The following is a 25,334-nucleotide window of genomic DNA, read 5'->3' as shown; positions in this document are numbered from 1 at the left end:
GGGACCTTGAGATTAAAAGGAGATTAGTATTTTAGTTATTTTGTTCTAGGGCTTGTTTTTCACTTTATGTTAGTTGTAAACAACATTAGTCATTTTATGCTTAAATTGTGTGTAATCAATATTTTCAGATGCATTTCTTGATGTGTTTGACCTCTTTACAGTAACCCACTGTTAGCTACCAAGTGTAAATTGGAATGCTATTTATTTTTGTAAGTCCATTGTAGCAAGTCTACAAACGGAAATCAACAGCTGTAAAAAAAAAACGTGCAGTATCCTGTTTTGCATGCTGTGCTCGATAAAAGCTGTCTCTCTAAAGTCAGATAAATCGCCAGTAAAATAATTATTTAATTCTGACTGTTTTAAATCTACTCAGGGACCTAATAGATTTTCTAATAATATAATATTTAACCATCCAGGGTACACTCAAAGACAAAACATGTCAAATGTAAAAAAAAATATATTGAGAACAATCCTCCCTCTTCTGTTTTTGAAGAATTAGAGCTAACAAAGATTTCCAACATGTCAAGATATTGTACCTGGACAGTATCAGTGTGACTCTTTGTTGGAATCACCATGGTTATTTGGTTTTGTGGGGTTTGGGAGGCTGACTGGGCATGACACATATCTTTGAGCCAAGTACATCAAATCCATTGTTGACCACACAATGCTAAACCCTGGCGTCGCTGCTTTCTAATCTGTTATGAATGGCACGATCAGTGGACAGCGAGTGGACACACACACACACAGAACCAACCACTGCCACCAATAACCCCCATGCCCCCAAGGTCTAAAGGTCTAACCCGGTGAAGCGTCCTTACTGGCCAAACAAAGAGGTGGATGCTTATGACCCTTATACTATCCATGAACAAAGGGTTAACATGGCAGTCTAGGCAATTATGAGTAAATGGAATATTACAAAACAAACTAGTAAGCACTGTGTTGCATGAATAATCTTATATTGATCTAAGAGTAGGATCAACGATAAATGCCTTGATCATTGTCGACAACAATAGACCAAACAAACGAGAAGTACATTGGCATTACAGTAAAATACATTGGGTAAGTGTACATGTGTGACCAAAAGTAAATGGAAACAATTAGCATGAACCGGGTGACTCAAATCAAATATGCTTCTTGTTAGCAGGGAGTTTAAGATAATGAGATTCAATGTTCTTTCTACCTTAAAGCTTGGCAATGTGTAAAAATAGTCTAGTTCCCATTCCTCTATCTCTCCATCCCTCTATCCCTCCATCTGCCCTGTTGAGGGAGCTAAAGCCGATACTGTTCCATACCAGCCACATTCTTCTCGTCTGCCATGCCGATTATTAAGGAGTGGGAGTGTGTAAATCAAATACCCATGTGTGTGTGAAGTTGGACAAAATGGCCTTTTAACAAAGCTATTATCATGACTTTCTTCCTGGATGGAAGGAATTAAACTCATTAGACTGTCATAAATGAATATCAAATCAAAGAGTGAGGGTTGAACCCTGATGAGGATTCCCTTGACTTCAGCTGCTCACTCCATCAGTCCTGGGGTTAAGCCACCGGCGCTGTATTCCCACTACCCCCATTAACACTTGAAAAGTCATTGCAACATTTTTGTAACATTGTTTATATGTATAATAAGTACAGTTATCAGAGGTGTGAGTGAGAAGAAACAAAGTGTTGATATTTTTTATTTGGATGTGCCGTTGTGCTCTGTAATGTCTCAGATACTACGCTACGTCGTTGAATGGTTCAATTGTTCTCAATGAGACTGTGGCGTTGTGAAACTGTACAGTTGTGGTCAAAGGATTTTGAGAATGACACAAATATTAATTTTCAGAAATACTGCTGCCTCAGTTTTTATGATGGCAATTTGCATATACTCCAGAATGTCATGAAGAGTGATCAGATGAATTGTAATTAATTGCAAAGTCCCTCTTTGCCATGAAAATGAACTTAATCCCAAAAAAACATTTCCACTGCATTTCAGCCCTGCCACAAAAGGACCAGCTGACATCATGTCAGTGATTCTCTCGTTAACACAGGTGAGAGTATTGACGAGGACAAGGCTGGAGATCACTCTGTCATGCTGATTGAGTTAGAATAACAGACTGGAAGCTTTAAAAGTAGGGTGGTGCTTGAAATCATTGTTCTTCCTCTGTTAACCATGGTTACCTGCAAGGAAACACGTGCCGGCATCATTGCTTTGCACAAAAAGGGCTTCACAGGCAAGGATATTGCTGCTAGTAAGATTGCACCTAAATCAACCATTTATCGGATCATCAAGAACTTCAAGGAGAGAGGTTCAATTGTTGTGAAGAAGGCTTCAGGGCGCCCAAGAAAGTCCAGCAAGCGCCAGGACCGTCTCCTAAAGTTGATTCAGCTGCGGGATTGGGGCACCACCAGTGCAGAGCTTGCTCAGGAATGGCAGCAGGCAGGTGTGAGTGCATCTGCCCGCACAGTGAGGCAAATACTTTTAGAGGATGGCCTGGTGTCAAGAAGGGCAGAGAGGAAGTCACTTCTCTCCAGGAAAAACATCAGGGACAGACTGATATTCTTCAAAAGGTACAGGGATTGGACTGCTGAGGACTGGGGTAAAGTCATTTTCTCTGATGAATCCCCTTTCTGATTGTTTGGGGCATCCGGAAAACACCTTGTCCGGAGAAGACAAGGTGAGCGCTACCGTCAGTCCTGTGTCATGCCAACAGTAAAGCATCCTGAGACCATTCATGTGTGGGGTTTCTTCTCAGCCAAGGGAGTGGGCTCACTCACAATTTTGCCTAAGAACACAGCCATGAATAAAGAATGGTACCAACACATCCTCCGAGAGCAACTTCTCCCAACCATCCAAGAGCAGTTTAGTGACGAACAATGCCTTTTCCAGCATGATGGTGCACCTTGCCATAAGGCAAAAGTGATAACTAAGTGGCTCGTGGAACAAAACATCTACATTTTTGGTCCATGGCCAGGAAACTCCCCAGACCTTAATCCCATTGAGAACTTGTGGTCAATCCTCAAGAGGCGGGTGGACAAACAAAAACCCACAATTTCTGACAAACTCCAAGCATTGATTATGCAAGAATGGGCTGCCATCAGTCAGGATGTGGCCCAGAAGTTAATTGACAGCATTCCAGGGCGGATTGCAGAGGTCTTGAAAAAGAAAGGTCAACACTGCAAATATTGACTCTTTGCATAAACTTAATGTAATTGTCAATAAAATACTTTGACACTTATGGAATGCTTGTAATTATACTTCAGTATACCATAGTAACATCTGACAAAAATATCTAAAAACACTGAAGCAGCAAACTTTGTGAAACCAATACTTGTGTCATTCTCAAAACTTTTGACCACGACTGTACAGTGCACCAAGTGGCTAATCAGTGTATGTGTGCGTATGTGTGTGTGTGTTTTTTAGTGCTCGAACCTGCTCGCATACTTTGCTTGAACATGCCATCACGCCTGTGTATGTCTTTACCTTCCTCCAGTTCCCGGCTCTGTTCCAATGGAGTCCACCCAGACCGGACCGTACGAGGAGAAGATCTTCATGCAGTGGAAGGCACCTAACGAGACCAATGGCATCATCACGCTCTACGAGGTGAGTGACATCGACACAGCCACCCGTGTTATCATGGCAGCTGTTATTTTCTCACTTCCTCAGCACACGAAAACTACGCTCACAATTCTATCCTCACCTCTGACGACACTACATGTTTAACTCATATTTCACACTACATGTCTTACTCATAGTTTCCAGCTCTCAATTCAAAGAATTTCACAAATTCACAACTAAGTGTAACAAGGTTATTTATAGTCACACCTTAACTGCAGCGTACAACCCTGCATCCCACTGCTGGCTTACCTCTGAAGCTAAGCAGGGTCAGTCCTGGATTGGAGACCATGCTACTGCAAGTGGTGTTGGAGGGCCAGAAGGGGGCACTTCCCTCTGGTCTAAGGAGATCCCAGTTCCACATGGGCAGTGAAGGGGACATAGGATGCCGTCTTTCGGATTGGATGTTAACACTAGAAAGGCCTCGAGGGAACCGCCTTCAAGCCAGTGATGAGTCTTTTGGACATCAACATTCTAACAGTCTAATAAATACATTTCATATATGCTATCTCAACTAATAATAATGTGGTTGTATTTATGAAGGTCTTAGGTAGCATTAGAATACAAAAATAAATGTATTTCAAAAACACAATAGCATTTTAATTAGTTAATGTAACTGAAGGCTATATGTACAAATGAAAAAAAACACTAAAACATCCCAATTCAAGTGTTAACATTGTTTAAATACAATCCCAAAGATAATGTATTATTAATTCGTTAAGGGCAGGTCTTAAGGAACATTATGAATTTAAGAAAATGCATTTCAAAAGAACAGTTTATTTAGAGTTTAAATATATTCATGTGCTTTGAGTGTTGGGAGTTCAAGTGGGGAGCGCATGGAATCGCAGTAATTCTGCCCAAAAGTTATATTTTGAAATAAAGGGATCATTTCTAAGAATTGTTTGGCAAGGATAGGTGATTTGGAAACTACCCAATCTGCTCTTTCTGATACGATATAGACATCAAAATGCCTTGCCTGCTTACGACTCTGTAGGCGAATTAGAAAAAGTCACTTTATGGCGCTTCATTTCCCTGCCTATGTGTCAATTCCAAGCTGCGCTGTTCATCAGATTATTCATATACAATTAAACAATTGATAATATTCTCACCCATCAGACTATTTTCAATGTAATCTTGTCTTTGGCTAACGCTATTATTATTTGTGTGAAATTAGTTTAATAACCTCTTAAGGATCGGACCCTTTTTTTAATTTTCTCCTAAAATGACATACCCAAATCTTACTGCCTGTAGCTCAGGACCTGATGCAAGGATATGCATTTTCTTGATACCATTTGAAAGGAAACACTTTGAAGTTTGTGGAAATGTGAAATTAATGTAGGAATATAACACATTAGATTTGGTAAAATATAATACAAACAAATAAACCTTTTTTTATAATCTTTGAAATGCAAGAGAAACGCCACAATATAATATTGCAGTTTAGGCGCAATTTAGATTTTGGCCACTAGATGACAGCAGTGTGTGTGCAAAGTTTCAGATTGATCCATTGAAGCATTGCAAAACTGGACTATTTTGTATCAAGTCTGCCCAAATGTGCCGAATTGGTCAATTGATACATTTTAAAGTACATAACCATAGAGAACATACAAAAATTATATGGTAATACAAAATGTAAGTTTACACTCTCCCAGGAATGTCATACATGTTGGATCATTAGCTTATACACTAACTTTCACACATCTAGATGGGTGTGGAGCCAGAGACAGCAGGGGTTAAAACTGTAGAACCCAGTTCCTACATTTGAATTTAAAAATGGGACCTCTCAGTGAATATAAAAATGTATCTCTGGGACCCTTAGGATGACAAATCAGAGCAAGATTACTGAATGTAAGTACATTATTTACCTTCAGAGTTGAATGTAATAAACCAGTTGCCGTGAAAAGTGTTTTGTTGTTGTGCGCTCTCCTCAAACAATAGCATGCTTTTTTTTCACTGTAATAGCTACTGTAAGTTGGACAGTGCAGTTAGATTAACAAGAATGTAAGCTTTCTGCCCATATAAAACCTGTCTATGTCCTGGAAATGTTGCTGTTAGTTACAATAGTCATGCTAATCACATTAGCGCACGTTAGCGCAACCATCCCATATACGGGACACCGATCCCGTAGAGGTTAAAAATAGTTTAGGTGTAGTTTCAATGGGCCATCATCAGCTGCGCAGGCTGACTGCCAGTGAATGACTGGTGGTGAATGAGGGCAGGGGGGGAAACTATCCTCTTCAAACTGCTTATAACACAAATTGTGTTTATGATATTACGATTCTAACAATGACAGTGTGTTGTATAGACTTATTTATGTAAAGTCATGGACGAGGGGGTGAAATGACTTTAAAAATGGCAGAGTAATTAAAAAAGCAAATTTGTTTTGAATCAACTCTTAGCTCTCCTATTGTAAAACAGATTTCCTGATTCTCTGTGGTCACTAACAATCCATTGCCCTTATCGCAGGAGTAAGGGTGTTAACCCCGGTGCTCTGGCCAAATTCTCATCCATGCCCCATTTCCATCATTTCCACCTAATCATCCCCCTTAAATTCTAATTTACATACAGTTGAAGTCGAAAGTTTACATACACTTAGGTTGGAGTCATTTAAACTTGTTTTTCAACCACTCCACATATTTCTTCTTCACAAACTATAGTTTTGGCAAGTCGGTTAGGACATCTACTTTGTGCATGACACAAGTAATTGTTTATAGACAGGTTATTTCACTTGTAATTCACTGTATCACAATTCAAGTGGTTCAGAAGTTTACATACACTAAGTTGACTGTGCCTTTAAACAGCTTGGAAAATTCCAGAAAATGATGTCATGGCTTTAGAAGCCTCTGATAGGCTAATGTACAAAATTTGAGTCCATTGGAGGTGTACCTGTGGATGTATTTCAAGGCCTACCTTCAAACTTAGTGCCTCTTTGCTTGACATCATGGGAAAATAAAATAAATCAGCCAAGACCTCAGAAAAAAAATTGCAGACCTCCACTAGTCTTGATCATCCTTGGGAGCAATTTCCAAATGCCTGAAGGTACCACATTCATCTGTACAAACAATAGTACGCAAGTATAAACACCATGGGACCACAGAGCTGTCATACCGCTCAGGAAGGAGACACGTTCTGTCTCCTAGAGATGAATGTACTTTGGTGCGAAAAGTGCAAATCAATCCCAGAACAACAGCAAAGGACCCTGTGAAGATGCTGGAGGAAACAGGTACAAAAGTATCTATATCCACAGTAAAACGAGTCCTATATCGACGTATCCTGAAAGGCCGCTCTGCAAGGAAGAAGCCACTGCTCCAAAACCGCCATAAAGAAAGCCAGACTATGGTTTGCAACTGCACATTTGGACAAAGATCGTACTTTTTGGAGAAATGTCCTCTGGTCTGATGAAACAAAAATAGAACTGTTTGGCCATAATGACCATCGTTATGTTTGGAGGAAAAAGGAGGATTCTTGCAAGCCGAAGAACACCATCCCAACCATGAAGCACGGGGGTGGCAGCATCATGCTGTGGGGGTGCTTTCTTGCAAGAGTGTCTGGTGCACTTCACAAAATAGATGGCATCATGAGGAAGGAAAATTATGTGGATATATTGAAGCAACATCAGTCAGGAAGTTAAAGCTTGGTCGTAAATGGGTCTTCCAAATGGACAATGACCTCAAGCATACTTCCAAAGTTGTGGCAAAATGGCTTAAGGACAACAATGTCAAGGTATTGGAGTGGCCATCACAAAGCCCTGACCTCAATCCTATAGAACATTTGTGGGCAGAACTGAAAAAGCGTGTGCGAGCAAGGAGGCCTACAAACCTGACTCAGTTACACCAGCTCTGTCAGGAGGAATGGGCCAAAATTCACCCAACTTATTGTGGGAAGCTTGTGGAAGGCTACCTTAGACGTTTGACCCAAGTTAAACAATTTAAAGGCAATGCTACCAAATACTAATTGAGTGTATGTAAACTTCTGACCCACTGGGAATGTGATGAAAGAAACAAAAGCTGAAATAAATCATTCTCTCTATTATTCTGACATTTTACATTTTTAAAATAAAGTGGTGATCCTAACTGACCTAAGACAGGGAATTTTTACTAGGATTAAATGTCAGGAATTGTGAAAAACTGAGTTTAAATATATTTGGCTAAGGTGTATGTAAACTTCTGACTTCAACTGTATATCACTCCTCACCTCTCCACCATTATAGCTGATGTGTGATGAGTTTTCTGGAACATAAATGGTTGCTGCGCATCACCCAAGCTGGTGCTATACATTGGTGTCGGTAGAGGGGAGTTTCCCTCCTTACTTAAAGTGTTTTGAGCACCTAGGTGGAAAAACGCAAAATAAATCCAATTAATAATTATTAGTATTAATCTGGCAGTCGTTAAGATTCCAACCAACCCTTCTTGTGAACTCTCCAAAATGGCCGACTTGTAAATATTGTGGTCTTACCAGAGTTACTTTCTGACAGAGATGAGGAGTAGATAGTTTGTTTGCAGATTTGCATGTAATTTCCCCTGGACCACGGTGCTGTAACAGTAGCTAGGCCTTGAGAAGGTGTGAAGGATATGCAGAGAAAAGCTTAGGGATCAAAGCACCATAAATGCTTAGGATGAGTGGAGTCATTACTGAACCATTGTTTAGAAAGGTAGACTGTATTCACCTTGAAGTAGACTCTGCAGTCCATGGACAGTCCACACTAATGAGGCATTGATCTGTCATTACATTTCTTTCTTTATGAGATTGGAAAATTAAGTAAACAAAATCGGCCTTGGTGGTCCCTTAAATGCATGTTTGTGTGGGTGAAGCGGCGAGGGACAAAAAAAAGGCCCCTTCTACCTTTTATTCAGTGGGTCTGAATTCGGGCCGACTTTCAATTTACAGGTAGCTTTTGTTAGCAAGCCGACATCATTAATATGAAATTAGTCTCTCGCCATCTCATCCATAACAGGATTGATAGAATTTGTTAAACACATTGAGTCCAGTACAATGCGTTCCCATTTGCTGTAATTGCCTATAATTACCCCTATTGATTGGATTAAAAGCCTCCGATGGCATCATCTGGGAGATCTGAGGATCCAGAGGACTCTTCTCTCGCTTCTCTCGCTTTCAGGCCTTAGGCAAATTAGACTAGGGACAATATCCTCGAAAATGGGAGAATAGAGGAGGGGCGGGGGAGGATGTTGATAGGTGGGCGAGGGGCGGAGGGCGCAGGTGAGGAACCCTTTGGTGATGGTAAACACACTAATATGCATAGAGACGTGACACTGTTCATAGAGGCCTGTTCTGTAGTAGTCTAATATGAACCAACAAACAGGCTTCACACGATTCCTCAACGGTCACGACAACCCAAAGTTCTTAATTGTTACTATCACTAACAATGGTAACTATGCTAAACTGCGCACAAAACAAAAGACTACTCATGGAAGTCCACAGTGGTCAGATATTGACATTGATGAAGATGTGAAAAGTATTCAAGACTCACCGATATTGCTCCTGTAAGACCACGGCCCTCTAATATTGACAGTAAATAAAGACTACTGAAGGGAGGTTTACAGACCTGACACTGATTGTGCCCTTGTCAGTCCCTTGCTAATTTACTAATAAAACACAGGCTGCTATGTCAATCCCCAGCAGTATTAGCCCCCCCTCCTTCAAATCAAATTGAATTGTCACATGCGGCGAATACAACAGGTTAACCAACAATGCAGTTTTAAGAAAAATAAGAGTTAAGAAAATATTTACTAAATAAACTAAAGTAAAAAATAAATAAATGAAAAAGAGCAATAATAAAATAACAATAACGTGGCTTTGTACAGGGGGTACTGGTACCCAGTCAATGTGCGGGGGTACAGGTTAGTTGAGGTAATTGAGGTAATATGTACATGTAGGTAGGGGTAAAGTGACTATGCATACTCTAGATAATAAACAGCGAGGGTGGGAGTGGGGGGGTCAATGCAAATAGTCCAGGTAGCCATTTCATTAGCTGTTCAGGAGTCTTATGGCTTGGGGATAGAAGCTGTTAAGAAGCCTTTTGGACCTAGACTTGGCACTCCGATACTGCTTGCCGTGCGATAGCAGAGAGAACAGTCTATGACTAGGATGGCTGTATTCTTTGGCAATTTTTAGGGCCTTCCTCTGACACCGCCTGGTATAGAGGTCCTGGGTGGCAGGAAGCTTGGCCTCAGTGATATACTGGGTCGTACGCATTACCCTCTGTAGCGCCTTGCGGTCGGAGGCTGAGCAGTTGCCATACCAGGTGGTGATGCAACCAGTGAGGATGCTCTCGATGATGCAACTGTAGAACTTTTTGAAGATCTGAGGATTTTTCAGTCTTCTGAGGGGGAATAGGTGTTGTCGTGCCCTCTTCACGACGGTCTTGGTGTGTTTGGGCCATGATAGTTTGTTGGTGATGTGGACACCAAGGAATGTTATCACTCATACAATGACAAGGACACCATCACTGCAATTGACACATAGCCATAGTATAGGACTATTCCATTGCATCTGACATGTTTTCTTATTTCTGGAAAGGTGGATTTTTAGAAGTAGAAGCTCAAACTGTTTGGGCACAGACCTGGATAGTATGATAGAGCTCTGCATGCTATCTCTACAGTAGATTGCAACTCCGCCCCCTTTGGCAGTTCAATCTAGACGGAAAATGTTGTAGTTGGGAATGGGCAATTCTGAATCTTTGGTGGCCTTCCTAAGCCAGGATTCAGACACTTCTAGAACATCAGGGCTGGCGGAGTTTGCTAATGCAGTGAATAACTCAAACTTAGGGAGGAGGCTTCTGATGTTAACATGCAAGAAACCAAGGCTTTTGCAGTTACAGAAGTCAACAAATGATAGCGCCTGGGGAGTAGGAGTGATACTGGGTTAACCTCTACATCACCAGAGGAACAGAGGAGGAATAGAATAAGGATACGGCTAAAGGCTTTAAGAACTGGTCTTCTAGTGCGTTAGGTTTTTTTACAGAGAATAAAAGGGGCAGATTTCTGGGCGTTGTAGAATAGATTCAGGGCATTATGTACAGACAAGGATATGGAAGGATATGAGTACAGTGGAGGTAAACCTAAGCATTGGGTAACGATGAAAGAGATAGCATCACTGGAGGCACAGATTGAGCCGGTCTCCGCATGTGTGGGGGGTGGGACAAGTGAGCCATCTGAGGCAGTTTGAGCGGGACTGGGGGCTCTACAGTGAAAAAGTACAGTAAGAACTAACCGAAACAGCAATAGGCAAGGCATATTGACATGGGAGAGAGGCATAAAGCAATCACAGGTGTTATTCGATAGCTAGCCAGCTAGCTGACATGCTCGCCATGGTTAGCAGTCAAACAGATACAGTTGAAGTCGGAAGTTTACATACACTTAGGTTGGAGTCATTAAAACTCATTTTTCAACCACTCCACCAATTTCTTGCTAACAAACTATAGTTTTGGCAAGTCGGTTACGACATCTACTTTGTGCATGACACAAGTCATTTTTCCAACAATTTTGTTACAGACAGATTATTTCACTGTATCACAATTCTAGTGGGTCAGAATATTACATACACTAAGTTGACTGTGCCTTTAAACAGCTTGGAAAATTCCAGAAAATGATGTCATGGCTTTAGAAGCTTCTGATAGGCTAATTGACAGTATTTGAGTCAATTGGAGGTGTACCTGTGGATGTATTTCAAGGCCTACCTTCAAACTTAGTGCCTCTTTGCTTGACATCATGGGAAAATCGAAAGAAATCAGCCAAGACCTCAGAAAAAATAATTGTAGACGTCCACAAGTCTGGTTCATCCTTGGGAGCAATTTCCGAACACCTGAAGGTACCACGTTCATCTGTACAAACAAAAGTATGCAAGTATAAACACCATGGGACCACGCAGCCGTCATACCGCTCAGGAAGTAGACGCATTCTGTCTCCTCGAGATGAACGTACTTTGGTGCAAAAAGTGCAAATCAATCCTAGAACAACAGCAAAGGACCTTGTGAAGATGCTGGAGGAAACAGGTACAAAAGTATCTATATCCACTGTAAAACGAGTCCTATATCGACATAACCTGAAAGGCCGCTCAGCAAGGAAGAAGCCACTGCTCCAAAACCGCCATAAAAAAGCCAGACTACGGTTTGCAACTGCACATGGGGACAAAGATCGTACTTTTTGGAGAATTGTCCTCTGGTCTGATGAAACATAAATATAACTGTTTGGCCATAATGACCATCGTTATGTTTGGAGGAAAAAGGGGGGACTTACAAGCCGAAGAACACCATCTTAACCGTGAAGCACGGGGGTGGCAGCATCATGCTGTTGGGGTGCTTTGCTGCAGGAGGGACTGGTGCGCTTCACAAAATAGATGGCATCATGAGGAAGGAAAATTACGTGGATATATTGAAGCAACATCTCAAGACATCAGTCAGGAAGTTAAAGCTTGGTCGCAAATGGGTCTTCCAAATCGAAAATGACCCCAAGCATACTTCCAAAGTTGTGGGAAATTGGCTTAAGGACAACAATGTCAAGGTATTGGAGTGGCCATCACAAAGCCCTGACCTCAATCCTTTAGAACATTTGTGGGCAGAACTGAAAAGGCGTGTGCGAGCAAGGAGGCCTACAAACCTGACTCAGTTACACCAGCTCTGTCAGGAGGAATGGGCCAAAATTCACCCAACTTATTGTGGGAAGCTTGTGGAAGGCTACCCTAAATGTTTGACCCAAGTTAAACAATTTAAAGGCAATGCTACCAAATACAAATTGAGTGTATGTAAACTTCTGACCCACTGGGAATGTGATGAAAGAAACAAAAGCTGAAATAAATAATTCTCTCTACTATTATTCTGACATTTCACATTCTTAAAATAAAGTGGTGATCCTAACTGACCTAAGACAGGGAATCTTTACTAGGATTAATTGTCAGGAATTCTGAAAAACTGAGTTTAAATATATTTGGCTAAAGTGTATGTAAACTTCCGACTTCAACTGTACATGCACCATGACTAAAACCTCATTAATACGCAACCATCAGTTCTCTGTTGACTTCTAAGCTACGCTAATTGTAGAACAGCAGCGGTGTGACGATGGGTTCAAGCAAAGTGTGATGGCAGCTCTGAATTACACACACACACATGCATACGCACACATACACACATACACAGACACACACTCACGTGCATACACACACACACACACACACACACACAAACACACACACACACACAGTTAATATCTGAGTACATAAACATGGCCCCCCGCTGAGAGGAGTGTCACCGGATGTCAGGTTGAGGATGTGTTCAGCATGAGATTGCAGCCTTTTGATCACACACACACACACACACACACACACACACACACACACACACACACAGCAACAGACTTCTCACTCACAGCTCCTCTTCACACAGCTCTGTACTATCGAGTCATCAAGGCTTTTCAGAAATGAATTGCCTTTGCTGAAAGAGAAAGGGAAGTTATGAAAAATGCACTGAGAAAAAAAAAAAAAGAGACTTATAATGACTTTGCTTTAATCAATGCCGAAGAGTCTGTTGGGGTGGCTTTTTTTCTGTAGTCTACCTCCTTACTTTTTGCCTAACATTATCTGTATGCAAATGCAGGATTTGTAAATACTTGAGCACTTGAATGCTTTGTGTAAGTCCTTGATCTTTGTTTTGTTGAATTTGTAGCACGCACTGTTGAAATGTTTTGATGCCAATGTTCCCACTCCTCGTCAGTCTGTTGGGTGTCTGATGGGATTTGACGAAAGCAGAAGTAGTGTTTGTGTGAATAGAACTCATTTTCATACCTTTGACAACCAGGGACCAAAGTTATAGCCTGTGTTCAGAGGCAGAGAATGTGGTTTTGCTCTAATGCTTGAATCCCAAACTCAGTTTTTTTCAGATGAATAGGAGAACCTACTCTCCCCTCCATATGTATTTGGACAGTGAAGCGAAAAAAAAAAAAGTGTCTCTCTACTCCAGCATTTTGGATTTGAGGTCAAATGTTTCATATGAGGCACATTTTATTTGAGGGTATGTTCATACATATCCGTTTTACCATTTAGAAATAAAATCCCTTTATGTGTCTAGTCCTCCCATGTGAAGAAGTCATAAGTATTTGGACAAATTTACTTTAGGGTATTAAAGTAGTCAAAAGTTTAGTATTTGGTCCGATATTCCTTGGTCGCAATGACTACATCAAGCTTATGACTCTACAAACTCGTTGGATGCATTTGCAGTTTGTTATGGTTGTGTTTTGGGTTATGTTTTGCCCAATAGTAACTGAATGGTCAATGATGACTGGAGTAATATTCTTTATAAGTGGATTATATATTTCTGAACACTTCTTAAATAATCCTGATAATGCAATTATTAAGAAAAATCATGAATGAATCATGAATAATGAGTGAGAAGGTTACAGAGGCTACAACAAAACTTGCTAACATTTCACCATTATCAATAACAGGGGAGGTTAGCATTTTTGGGGGAGTATGATCTTTGGGCCTCTGTAACCTTCTCATTCATCATTAATTGTGATTCATTCATTCATGATTAGCAATAATCATGGAAGCATCCATATGAATGTACTGTAGAAGTGTTCAGAAACATTTTCTATTCTTACCTACAATAATAGTGACTCCAAAATGAAACACAAAACATTATTCACCATTTCCAAAACACAACTAAAACAAACCGCAATGACAATAATGATGAGTGAGAGGCACACCCCCCCTGTCATGGTGACTCCAGGGTGGTGTGCTCAGCTCAACCATTTACAACTCTTTGAGAACATGCACGCACGCACGCACGCACGCACGCACGCACGCACGCACGCACGCACGCACGCACGCACGCACGCACGCACGCACGCACGCACGCACGCACGCACGCACACACACACACACACACACACACAGGCATAGTAGCACCTAACGAAGATAAACAGCCACAGTGGTGCTGGATGGACTGAGAGAGAGGGGCAGCCTCCTCATCGCTAGCCACGTCCACCTAGAATCAGGGATGATAGGGATTGTGCTAGAGGCTGAGAATATGTTTGGAGCTAGGATAACAAGAGCAAGTTTTAAACTGGGGATTGAAAGAGTTTGTGAGTGCTTATAGGGATAGAGATTGGGATAGAGTACATTTTTACAACAGTTCTGTACATTTACCTCTGGCTAGCCTATATCAGGGGTATTCAAATCTGAGCCTGGAGGTCCGGAGTACTGCTGGTTTTCTGTTCTACTTGATAATTAATTGCACCCACCTGGTGTCCCAGGTTTAAATCAGTCCCTGAATAGAGGGGTAGAATGAAAATTAGCAGTGGGAATGGCTTCAAGGTCCAGATTTGAATTTTCCTGGTCTATGTGGTCTTTATCTCTACCATCTCATGGACAAGTGACATAACCGACTGATAATACAGTTGATTGTGCATTGCAATTTCTACCCCCGTCTATTCTAAGCTAACTGTGTATGTAGCAGTCGTCAAATGACAGCTCTTCTGTTGTCACTCGATATGTAGCACTGTTCACACAAACAAAATCAATCTGTGTCCAAAATCCACATAGAATCTTCCTTTGTCGTCTCGCATCACTTTGTGACAGTCATCTGGCATCAATATGTTCCCTCCCTTTGCATCTTTCCCTAGGCACAGTACTGTAAATGTGTCCCAGCTTCCCTAGCCAATCCTGTAAGGACCACTGTTACATCCTAATCTCTTCTGTAAGATTTTGGAGCTTGAATCCAGCAGTCCAGTCAACCCCACATTCCTTCTGTCCATATGGGGTGTCGTTTGTAACATGCTATATGTTATGTAACAGATGAATTCCGTGCTACAAAATGTAAACATTTTGTGCCACGTAATTAATCTGTTTCACAACATATAGCATGTTACAAACGGCACCCCATTTGTCCCTGATTCCCAGGGACAACAGAGAGATGGATGGACAAGCGGAGCAGCTTTACACTCGCTCCACTCAATTACAGGCCTGCCTTTTAACTGTTCGTTAATGGCCTGAGAGGAGTGGATTTGCAACCTTGCCCCGAGCTGGAAGCCATATAGCAGCCGTGTCGCCTGTCCCTGCTGCAGCCAGGCAGCCAACCCCAACTCCACCGATAACGTGCCCAGGCAGAGAATGTGGTTCTGCGTGGTTGGTTAGACCGTGGTGCTGGTAACGCCAAGGTTGCAGGTTCAATTCCTGCAGGGATCGCATACACATCCTAAAAATGTATGCCCTCACGTATTGTGAGTCACTCTGGATAAATGTGTCTTCTAAATGACATATTTTATTATTTGTATATTATAGAGACCTATCATTTCCTCCCCACATTGTAGCCCCCCTTGATTTGTATCTGCTGTGACACTGAAAAGCCTTCCTATACAAGATAACTGAATGGATAGAAATGGATAATGGAAGACCATTGATTGCCTTGTAGCTTTTGAAACTGTCCTCTCCTTTGTCCCTGAGGTGGAAACATTTATAGATTGATATAGCGATTGAGGCCATTGTTGCTGTAGATTTTTCATAGATTGCGGGGGTTTTGAAGCAGATATATTATTGTCCCAACAACTGAAGCCGCCATCCTATTCTTGAATGTGCTTATTTGTAATACAACAATGGAAAAATATATATTTGGTTGGCCCATTTCAATTTGAAGGGCATACTGTATTATATAGATGTTTTATTCAGACCAAACTTGTCCCTAACAAAAGTTCAAGTTGAGTAACGAACTATGAACCAATTGAAAACTCAAACTTCAAACAACAGCAGTAACTGCAACTTTCCCCGAACTCTCCCCTTAAACCAAAAGACACATTGCCCTGTGTCCTTTGCTTTATTTATGTGTGCTGCTGTTTGGTACAGTGTCCTTATTAAAAGGCATCCATCTCTCGTCTCGGCTACGAGTTATTCCACAGATGTAGTCTCTCCATTACCCATAGTGCAGTGCCTCGGTGCGCGTCTGCTGTTTCATAGGGCAGTAAACTACCTCTTCTTTATGACGCTTCCCTGCTGAGTATATCAACCAAGGAGAAGGAACGCCAGAGGAATACGCATTCACACCCAAACGAAAGCCCAAAAATATTTTGGGATAATATTTAACAAGTGTGAGTAAGAATCCATGAATAAATATTGATTTCAGGTATTTTATTATGAGCAACGCAGTCTCACTGCAGCCCTGGCTGGTATAAAATGAAAAGGTGCCGACGGCAGTAGGACTCTCTGAGTTAATGTGTTGTGTTGCTGCCTGCAGAACTGAAATTCCACTATAAATATATCACAAGTATAACTTTTTCACTGACTTTTGTATCCAATTTAAGGACTGGTGGCAGCAGATAGAACTTTGATGGCAATGGGGACAGTCTATTGAAGCACAACAACAAGGAAATAATTATTGTTGCCATGGATTGAATATTGGATGCTTGTCAACTCAAACGGATACCTTGAAAAGATAAATGCTTAAACAATTGGTGAACACAATTGTTGTGAACCAGTTAAACCAAACTTTATTGCATGAATTATAGCTAGTAAAGGAATTAGGAAACCATGTCTACAGGAAAGCTCCATTTGTTTAAGTTTCAGCTCCTTTACGACTCTTTATCGACCTCTGAAGTCCTGCAAGCCATTAGTGGCTTGATGAGGATTTATGCTAATCAGTCTAGATTAGCCAGCAGCCTTTAACCGTCCCCAACTGCTTCTTTGCCTGTGGTCAGTGCAGCACGGTCTCGGGGCAACGCCGGATCCAGCACTTACCATGAAAGCCTTTCAATCAGCGACTGGCCTAGCTACCAGCAGGCACTGAGCTGTCAATTGGTTTGATTTGAATTATCTAATGGAGTTGTGATCTGTGACACATCAGTCTAAAATGTTTTTATTACACACAACCCTGTAGACCTCAATTTACACAAACATCAATCTCCACCGGTAAAAAAAATTAAAATTCAGGCCATGTGTTTGGATGTTGGTGGTTATGGAAGTGCCGCCTGAATTGTTTTGACGCGGTCAATATTTATGTTGTAATGCATAGCCAATATTTCTTTGCCGTGGCACACAGCATTGTGGAGCTAATTCAAATAGAGACGGAAAATCACTGGTAGGACCAATGTAACTGACATTGCCATTCTATTCTTCTTCACTATTGCAAAACAATGCATATGCCCGAAAATGATAATATTGTGTGCTGTTGATAGAAATAATTCCTTAAATCACATAATATGTTGGGGATTGATACCAATTAGGCAACCACCGTGTTTACAACCCACACATCTATCAAGTTTCAGGAGAAGACCCAGATGCAGACAGTGTCGAAGTAACAAAAGTTTATTACAAAAACAGGGGGCAGGCAAACGACAGGTCAAGGGCAGGCAGAGGTCAGTAATCCAGATCAGAGTCCAAAAGGTACAGAACGTCAGGCAGTCTCAGGGTCAGGGCAGGCAGAGGTCAATAATCCAGGGTGGTGTGACAAGGTACAGAACGTTAGGCAGGCTCAGGGTCAGGGCAGGCAGAATGGTCAAAACCGGGAAAACTAGAAAACAGGAACTTGAAAAAGACACGAGCAAGGTGAAAAACACTGGTAGGCTTGACGAAACAAAACGAACTGGCAACAGACAAACAGAGAACACAGGTATAAATACACTGGGGATAATGTGGAAGATGGGCAACACCCGGAGGAGGGTAGAGACAATCACAAAGACAGGTGAAACAGATCAGGGTGTGACAACATCAATGTGTTATATGTTTACCTTTCTACCCTGCATTTCTGTTCTACCTTTCTTTTTTTACTGTTTGAAATGTCGGTCATCCTGAATGATGGTGTATCAGAACGCACTGGAAAAAGAAGCTTGCAGGCCCACATTTGTGACCGACCACCTCGATTTGGTCTAATGTAGCAAAATCTGAAATTGTGTTTTTTACAAATATAGAACGTGTCCAGATAAAAATATTAAATAAATACCTTATAATTATTAGATGATGCTTACCCAGACACACTTGTCTAAATGTGATGTGGCTAAACAATTAACCATAATCCCAACACATATTTACAGTACAAACGGATTGTCATAACTAGCCACCATGCATGAAATGCTATAGTATGAATCTGCAGGTGTCTAAAGCTAACCAACTAGGTTCAATGTTAGCTAGCTAGCTAACATTAGGCTATAACTAGCAATGCAAATTGTTTTCTGAGATATGAATAATAGTACTACACAAATCATACACATAACGTTAGCTAGCGAGCCAGCAAGCTAACGTTCGCTAGCTAGCTAACAGTATGCTATAACTTGCAATGAAAATGACTTAATGACAAAATTAGAAATGTATAATATCTGAAAATTTAGCTAGACACTTACCCGTATACATGGATGAATGCTTGTCTTTTCCATTGTTTGTAGCTACAGCATGTTTGGCCAGCGTTGTGTCAAGTCATTTCGATTCACACTGACCAGGTGCATAAAGTAGTCCATCACAACTTTTTCCCACTAATGATTGTCAATAGCGCCAGCTAATTTCAGGGCAGCAATGTTGTTGAGTGCAGTAGCAACACTTTTGTAGTTCTTCATGGCTAACATTATATATTTCAAAAAAAGCCGCGGAAGCAAGGATTATCTACACATACTGAGCAGCTCATGTTATAGACAGAAGCGTGCTACATGGCAGACCAATCCGAACTCATCTCTCGGCATGTCCAGCCCATCCATTATCTCAGCCAATCATGGCTAGCGGGAAGATTCCTGTCTTTTTCCGTGGCTAAACCAACTATGCTCGTAATTTAACCATTTTATTAGTATTTACAGATGTCATACAAGTTTGTTATTAAGGCACATGAAAGTTCACATGTTCCAGAAGGCATTTCTGCCAAAAAACACTAAAAAATATAAATAATAAGATAAAATGCATCTCCTTTGAAGTAGTGATGTGCAACATATGCCTAGCTTCTTTATCCAGTCTCGTTTTGTATCACATTCCAATGATATGTGATACTGGGGGGGACAAAAATGCAATTTTAGAATATGGAGGGGACATGTCCCCAGTGAAAGTAGCGCCCCTGTGTAAAACAGTCTATAAACCAACTGTGTTTAATGCCTTTGAAGGCTATTATAGCTATGATCTGTTATCAGCGCTTATAGGAAGTTTTATAATGCACTATACTGCATGATAGAATGTAATTTAAATACATTTTGTTCATATGATATAGTGTTACTTTTTTCTCTCTGCTCTTACAGATCACCTATAAGGCTCTGAGCTCCTTGGACCCCAGTGCAGACCTGACCACCCAGCGCGGCAGGGTGTTCAAGCTACGCAACGAGACCCACCACCTGTTTGTGGGGCTTTACCCTGGCACCACCTACTTCTTCACCCTCAAAGCCAGCACCAACAAAGGTTTTGGACCCCCTGTTACCACCCGCATCGCCACGAAGATAGCAGGTGAGTAAGACTTGTTCAGAGCAGATAGTCTTAATAGTGGTATTTCGTTGGTGTCAGAAATGCACATACATACAACTACAAGCACTATGACAGAAATTATGTTACCATAGCAGCAGTTTTTTTCTCCTTTTTCCTTTTTTCTTTTGTATGTTTTATGAAAGTAAAAAACAGACACCGTGAAATGCTCTGTTTTCTAAAAATACCTTTCAGAACAAGGCGCGAACACATGACTAAGACTAGTAAGGCCAGTGTATTATTCTTCATTCTTAAATTCTTTTTTTATTTTTTTATGGACACACCTTCTCAGTAAAACAGTGACCCTTCAAATGTGTACATAGGGATTACATGCTGGGAATGATTCATGAAGTTGTATGAGACTCACAGTGGAAATTAAGCTAGAGTAGAATAATATCTACATACTGTACATATGCTGAGGTCAAACAAAGTTGGGGATGAAGATTGGCACGTTATTAACACATCAATTTAATGCTGTTGCTGACGGTCAAAATATCACTGAAATGACAACTCTCTCCTTGAAGTTCTTGATGATCCGATAAATGGCTGATTTAGGTGCAATCTTACTAGCAGCAATATCCTTGCCTGTGAAGCCCTTTTTGTGCAAAGCAATGATGACGGCACATGTTTCCTTGCAGGTAACCATGGTTAACAGAGGAAGAACAATGATTTCAAGCACCACCTTCCTTTTAAAGCTTCCAGTCTGTTGTTCTAACTCAATCAGCATGACAGAGTGATCTCCAGCCTTGTCCTCGTCAACACTCTCACCTGTGTTAACAAGAGAATCATTGACATGATGGCAGCTGGTCCTTTTGTGGCAGGGCTGAAATGCAGTGGAAATGTTTTTGGGGGATTTTCATGGCAAAGGGGGACTTTGCAATTAATTGCAATTCATCTGATCACTCTTCGTGACATTCTGGAGTATATGCAAATTACCATCATCAAAACTGAAGCAGAAGACTTTGTGAAAATTAGTATTTGTGTCATTATCAAAACTTTTGACCACGACTGTAGACAGAATGTAGCAATCAAACAGTGAGCAATTGTTCATCATTGTCCACCATTCATTTGAACCACGTCATTCCTGACATTCATAGATAGAAATGGTGTAACACAAGCATGAAGGATTTGTCTTCTTATCTCTGAAAGTAAACATTCCCTGTCTTAGTTGTCAGTCATGCAACAGACTAGAGCCTTGATGGCCTGGAGCATCAACGCCTCTCTCTTTGAATCCCTGAACGAATTGGCATATCTAATTCCAGCCTTGATTTATCTAATCAAGGTTGTCCGATTAATGTTTTGGAGATAATGAAGATGTGACATTTGAAAGAGATGGCACTATCGTGACGTGTATAGGGCAAGGTTTTCACACCAACACGCTTCTGTTAGGGTACATCTTTAAAAAGGTCAATCTTTAGCAATGGCTTCATGGACAACATTGACTTAAGCGTATTCCATAGATGGAGATGGTATATTTACTGTTACTGTATGCCATACTCCATTGTGGATTAGCTTCAGCAATCACAGGGCTAAATCCACTATTGTCATGATGTCAGGGGACCAAGTTTGTTTTAAATATAGGAATTCAACAGGGTTGTGTTCATTAAGCAACAAAAGTAACAAAAACAGACTCAATCATATTAGTCATTCATGGAAAAACATTTTAAAAGTTTTCTGTGTCGTGCCCTAATGAACACTTACTTGATCTCATCCCCTCTGAATCTTTTCCCACCAGCCCCATCGATGCCAGAGTACGAGACAGACACGCCCCCTCTGAACGAGACAGACACCACCATCACAGTTCTGCTGAAGCCTGCCCAATCCAGAGGAGCTCCCGTCAGGTACCACACTATGACATCACTTCCTGTCAACAGTTACATGTCCAAGTGTCTCCATTTTGGAAGTGTTAACTTCAACTTAGTCTGCTTCAAAAGTGAAAACTCTGGTATAAAGCCTAACTCACAATTTGTTTTGCATGACATTATGGAGGTGTCAGATTGGCAAAATGATTGTGTGTGGAAAGATTTTATATTAAATTGTATTAATTGTTTGTTTTAACTGCTTATCTGCACACTAAGAAATTAATTTGTTCTTACACAACACGACAATACAGTTTTCGCTTAGGCCTAATTGCACAGGGTTTTACTAAAGTGTTACCTCTTTCTTTCTCTAAAAAGACAAGTTACAAGCACAGAATCCACTTCATATTTATCCCAACCTTGAAATGGTTCGCCGAAGTCCAAAGAATCTCCTAAATGAAAAACGGAATTATTGTTGTTCTGCTGGGTGTTTTGAGGTATTAGAAGCAGTCATTCATATAAGTGCAATTTGTATGCAAAATGCATTAAGGGGATCAAGTTCAATTTGCATTGTAGTTGGCAGAGCAACACAGTTCTTTTAAAAGTTTCATTGCATTTAGTTCCAGTTTTGAAAACACAGCCTTGACAAAACAGTCACGACATACTAACTTATGCCAATTCAACACTACTGGCCGTTGGCTTGGAACAACAGCTTAACCGCTTTAGGAACATGAACCGCAAGCAGTTTGTTGACATTCATGAAAATGTGGTTCACGTGTGCATATTGAAATAGGACATTTTGTGCTCAACCTAACAACCCAGAAGGAAACTATTTCCCAGTGTTAACCGAATACCTCAATTGCCCTTATGGGCTAACATTTGGTCAGAAAGAAAATGCTTATGTACTTGCTATTGGGCTATCAATATTTCCAGGCCTTGTGTAGCATTATATAATTGAAATATCTGAAGGGAATAATGCACTTGTGAAATTGTTAAATAGGAATTTATATCCAAGTGTATACAGTATTCTCTAATTTATTATAATACACATGCTATATAAAATGTTCTGATGTAGCAACTACTAAATCCTTTCATAAACACTTCAAATATGCCCCTAAGTGATACCAGATGTGCATGAGGTTCATTGCCACATGTCAAATCAAATCACATTTTATTTGTCACATACGCCGAATACAACGGGTGTAGACTTAACCGTGAAATGCTTGCTTACGAGCCCTTCCCAATGATGCAGAGTTAAAAAATAATACTAAAAATAAAAATAGTAACAATAAAATACACAAGAATGGAGCTATATACAGGGAGTACCAGTACCAGATCAATTTGCAGGGGTATGAGGTATTTGAGGTAGATATGTACATGAAGGCTGGGTAAAGTGACTAGGCATCAGGATATATAATAATAAGAGTAAAATAATGAACAGAGTATGTGAGTGAGTGTATATATAGTCTTGTGAGTGTGAGTCAGTGCAAGATAGGGTTAGTGCAGATAGTCTGCTTTATATTGAAAACAAGTCATTACATGGTAAATATGGTAGCCTAAATTTCACATACAGATAATGCTTTAAAAAGTATAATGGTCTCTAGAACATAAAAGCTCTGCTTTAATGAAAATGTTTCATGTTTACCAAAAAAGCTCACGACAAGATCAGCCAGCTGTTACATCCATCCTGCACATATGGATACAACCAAGCCATTTTTCCAATGCACTTGTTTGGTCTCTGAAAGCCATTAGTTAGAAATGGATATTTGCTGTCAGAGAAAAGTGCACGCTCCTTTGGTCATCAGCAATTATCCCATATGAAAGATGCCAAATTAGAGGCTAGGATAATTTGCCCTAGTCCTTCACAGAAACATACAATTCCCTAATTGCATATAATTGTGAAGTGTGTTCTTGGCATAGATGGACGTAATTGCGGACAACCACTATGGAGCCCCAGGGCTCAAAAGAAGTGCTTATCCATTCATGAACCCCAGCGCAGAAACAAACCCTCCACTCATTACCTTACTTTCCATTGACAGGGCCTTTCAAAAAAGGCCAGTCTAAAGACAGCTCCCACTGGCTCCTCACTTCTAATTAGGGGTAGATTTCCCTCTACTGGTCCCTCACAGAAATGACTGCCCAATAGAAGTGCTCCCCCCGGACAAGTCTGTGTTTATATTCTAAGTATATAATATATTGTTTTCCACAGAGTTACCATTATTTTCCAAAAGGTCACCAAACATGATCTTTTTTTTTAGTCTGCATCTTCAACAGGTGATGGAATTCACGCTGGAGATATGAACGTACTAATCGCAAAGCAAAATGAAAGCTGGAAAACAGTCATGTGGTCAATTTGGAGTGGTATGAATAGTTCATTGGAGGTTAAGACAGAGCAGCAGTAAGACTCCTCTCTCTGCTCAGATAAACTTTGTATATAGCTTTAAACTGACCTTACACAAACTACAAACCCATTCTGTATGTACAACAGTATGGATATAGTCAGACATTAGGTGGTTCCTTATTAAATTCAATGATCTTTATGAATTAATTTTTAAATCAATATCACATTTCTTATGGAAACCCGGGTTTGAGTTTAGTGCCGTATGTATCAATCGTCTCAGTGTAGGAGTGCTGATACAGAATCAGGTACCCCTTGTCCATGTAATCTTATTCATTGTGATCTAAAATACCAAACTGATCCTAGATCACCACTACTACTCTGAGACGCCTCATACAGTGCCTTCAGAAAGTATCCACCACCCTTGACCTTTTTTCACATTTTGTTGTGTTACAGCCTGAATTTAAAATGTATTACATTGAATTTTTTTGTCACACACACACACAATACCTTTTAATGTCAAAGTGGAATTATGTTTTTTGTAATTTTTACAAATTAATTACAAATGAAAAGATTAAACGTCTTGAGTCAATAAGTATTCAAGCCCTTTGTTATGGCAAGCCTAGATAAGTGGAATGGTGCACAGTGTGCAATAATAGTGTTTAAGATGATTTTTTAATGACTACCTCATCTCTGTACCCCACACAAACAATTATCTGTAAGGTCCCTCAGTCAAGCAGAGAATTTCAAACACAGATTCAACGACAAAAAACAGGGAGGTTTTCCAATGCCTCGCAAAGAAGGGCACCTATTGGTAGATGGGTGAAAATGTTAAAAGGAGACATTGATTAACCCTTCGAGCATGGTGAAGTTATTAATTACACTTTGGATGGTGTATCAATACACCCAGTCACTACAAAGCTACAAGCGTCCTTCCTAACTCAGTTGCCGGAGAGGAAGGAAACCGCTCATGAGGCCATTGGTGACTTTAAAACAGTTTCAGAGTTTAATGGCTGTGACAGGAGAAAACTGAGGATGGATCAACAACATTGTGTTTACTCCACAATACTGACCTAAATGACAGAGTGAAAAGAATGAAACCTGTACAGAATACAAATATTCCAAAAAATGCATCCTGTAAGACGCTAAAGTAAAACAGAAAAAAATGTGGCAAAGA

General features: G+C 40.5%; 1 protein-coding gene across 1 annotated transcript in view; it reads left to right on the top strand.

Moving 5' to 3' along the window:
* LOC121578298 (receptor-type tyrosine-protein phosphatase T-like) overlaps positions 1-25,334 on the top strand; it is a 510,655-nt gene that overhangs the window by 288,091 nt on the left and 197,230 nt on the right. The window contains exons 9-11 of the mRNA XM_045223992.1: positions 3,474-3,583; positions 19,804-20,005; positions 21,756-21,861. Coding sequence (XP_045079927.1) covers positions 3,474-3,583; positions 19,804-20,005; positions 21,756-21,861 — 418 coding nt within the window. The remainder of the gene's footprint in view (positions 1-3,473; positions 3,584-19,803; positions 20,006-21,755; positions 21,862-25,334) is intronic.

Source organism: Coregonus clupeaformis, chromosome 12 (genome assembly GCF_020615455.1).
Source record: "Coregonus clupeaformis isolate EN_2021a chromosome 12, ASM2061545v1, whole genome shotgun sequence".
NCBI classification, from domain to species: Eukaryota; Metazoa; Chordata; class Actinopteri; order Salmoniformes; family Salmonidae; genus Coregonus; species Coregonus clupeaformis.
This window is presented reverse-complemented; position numbering and strand designations above follow the sequence as displayed.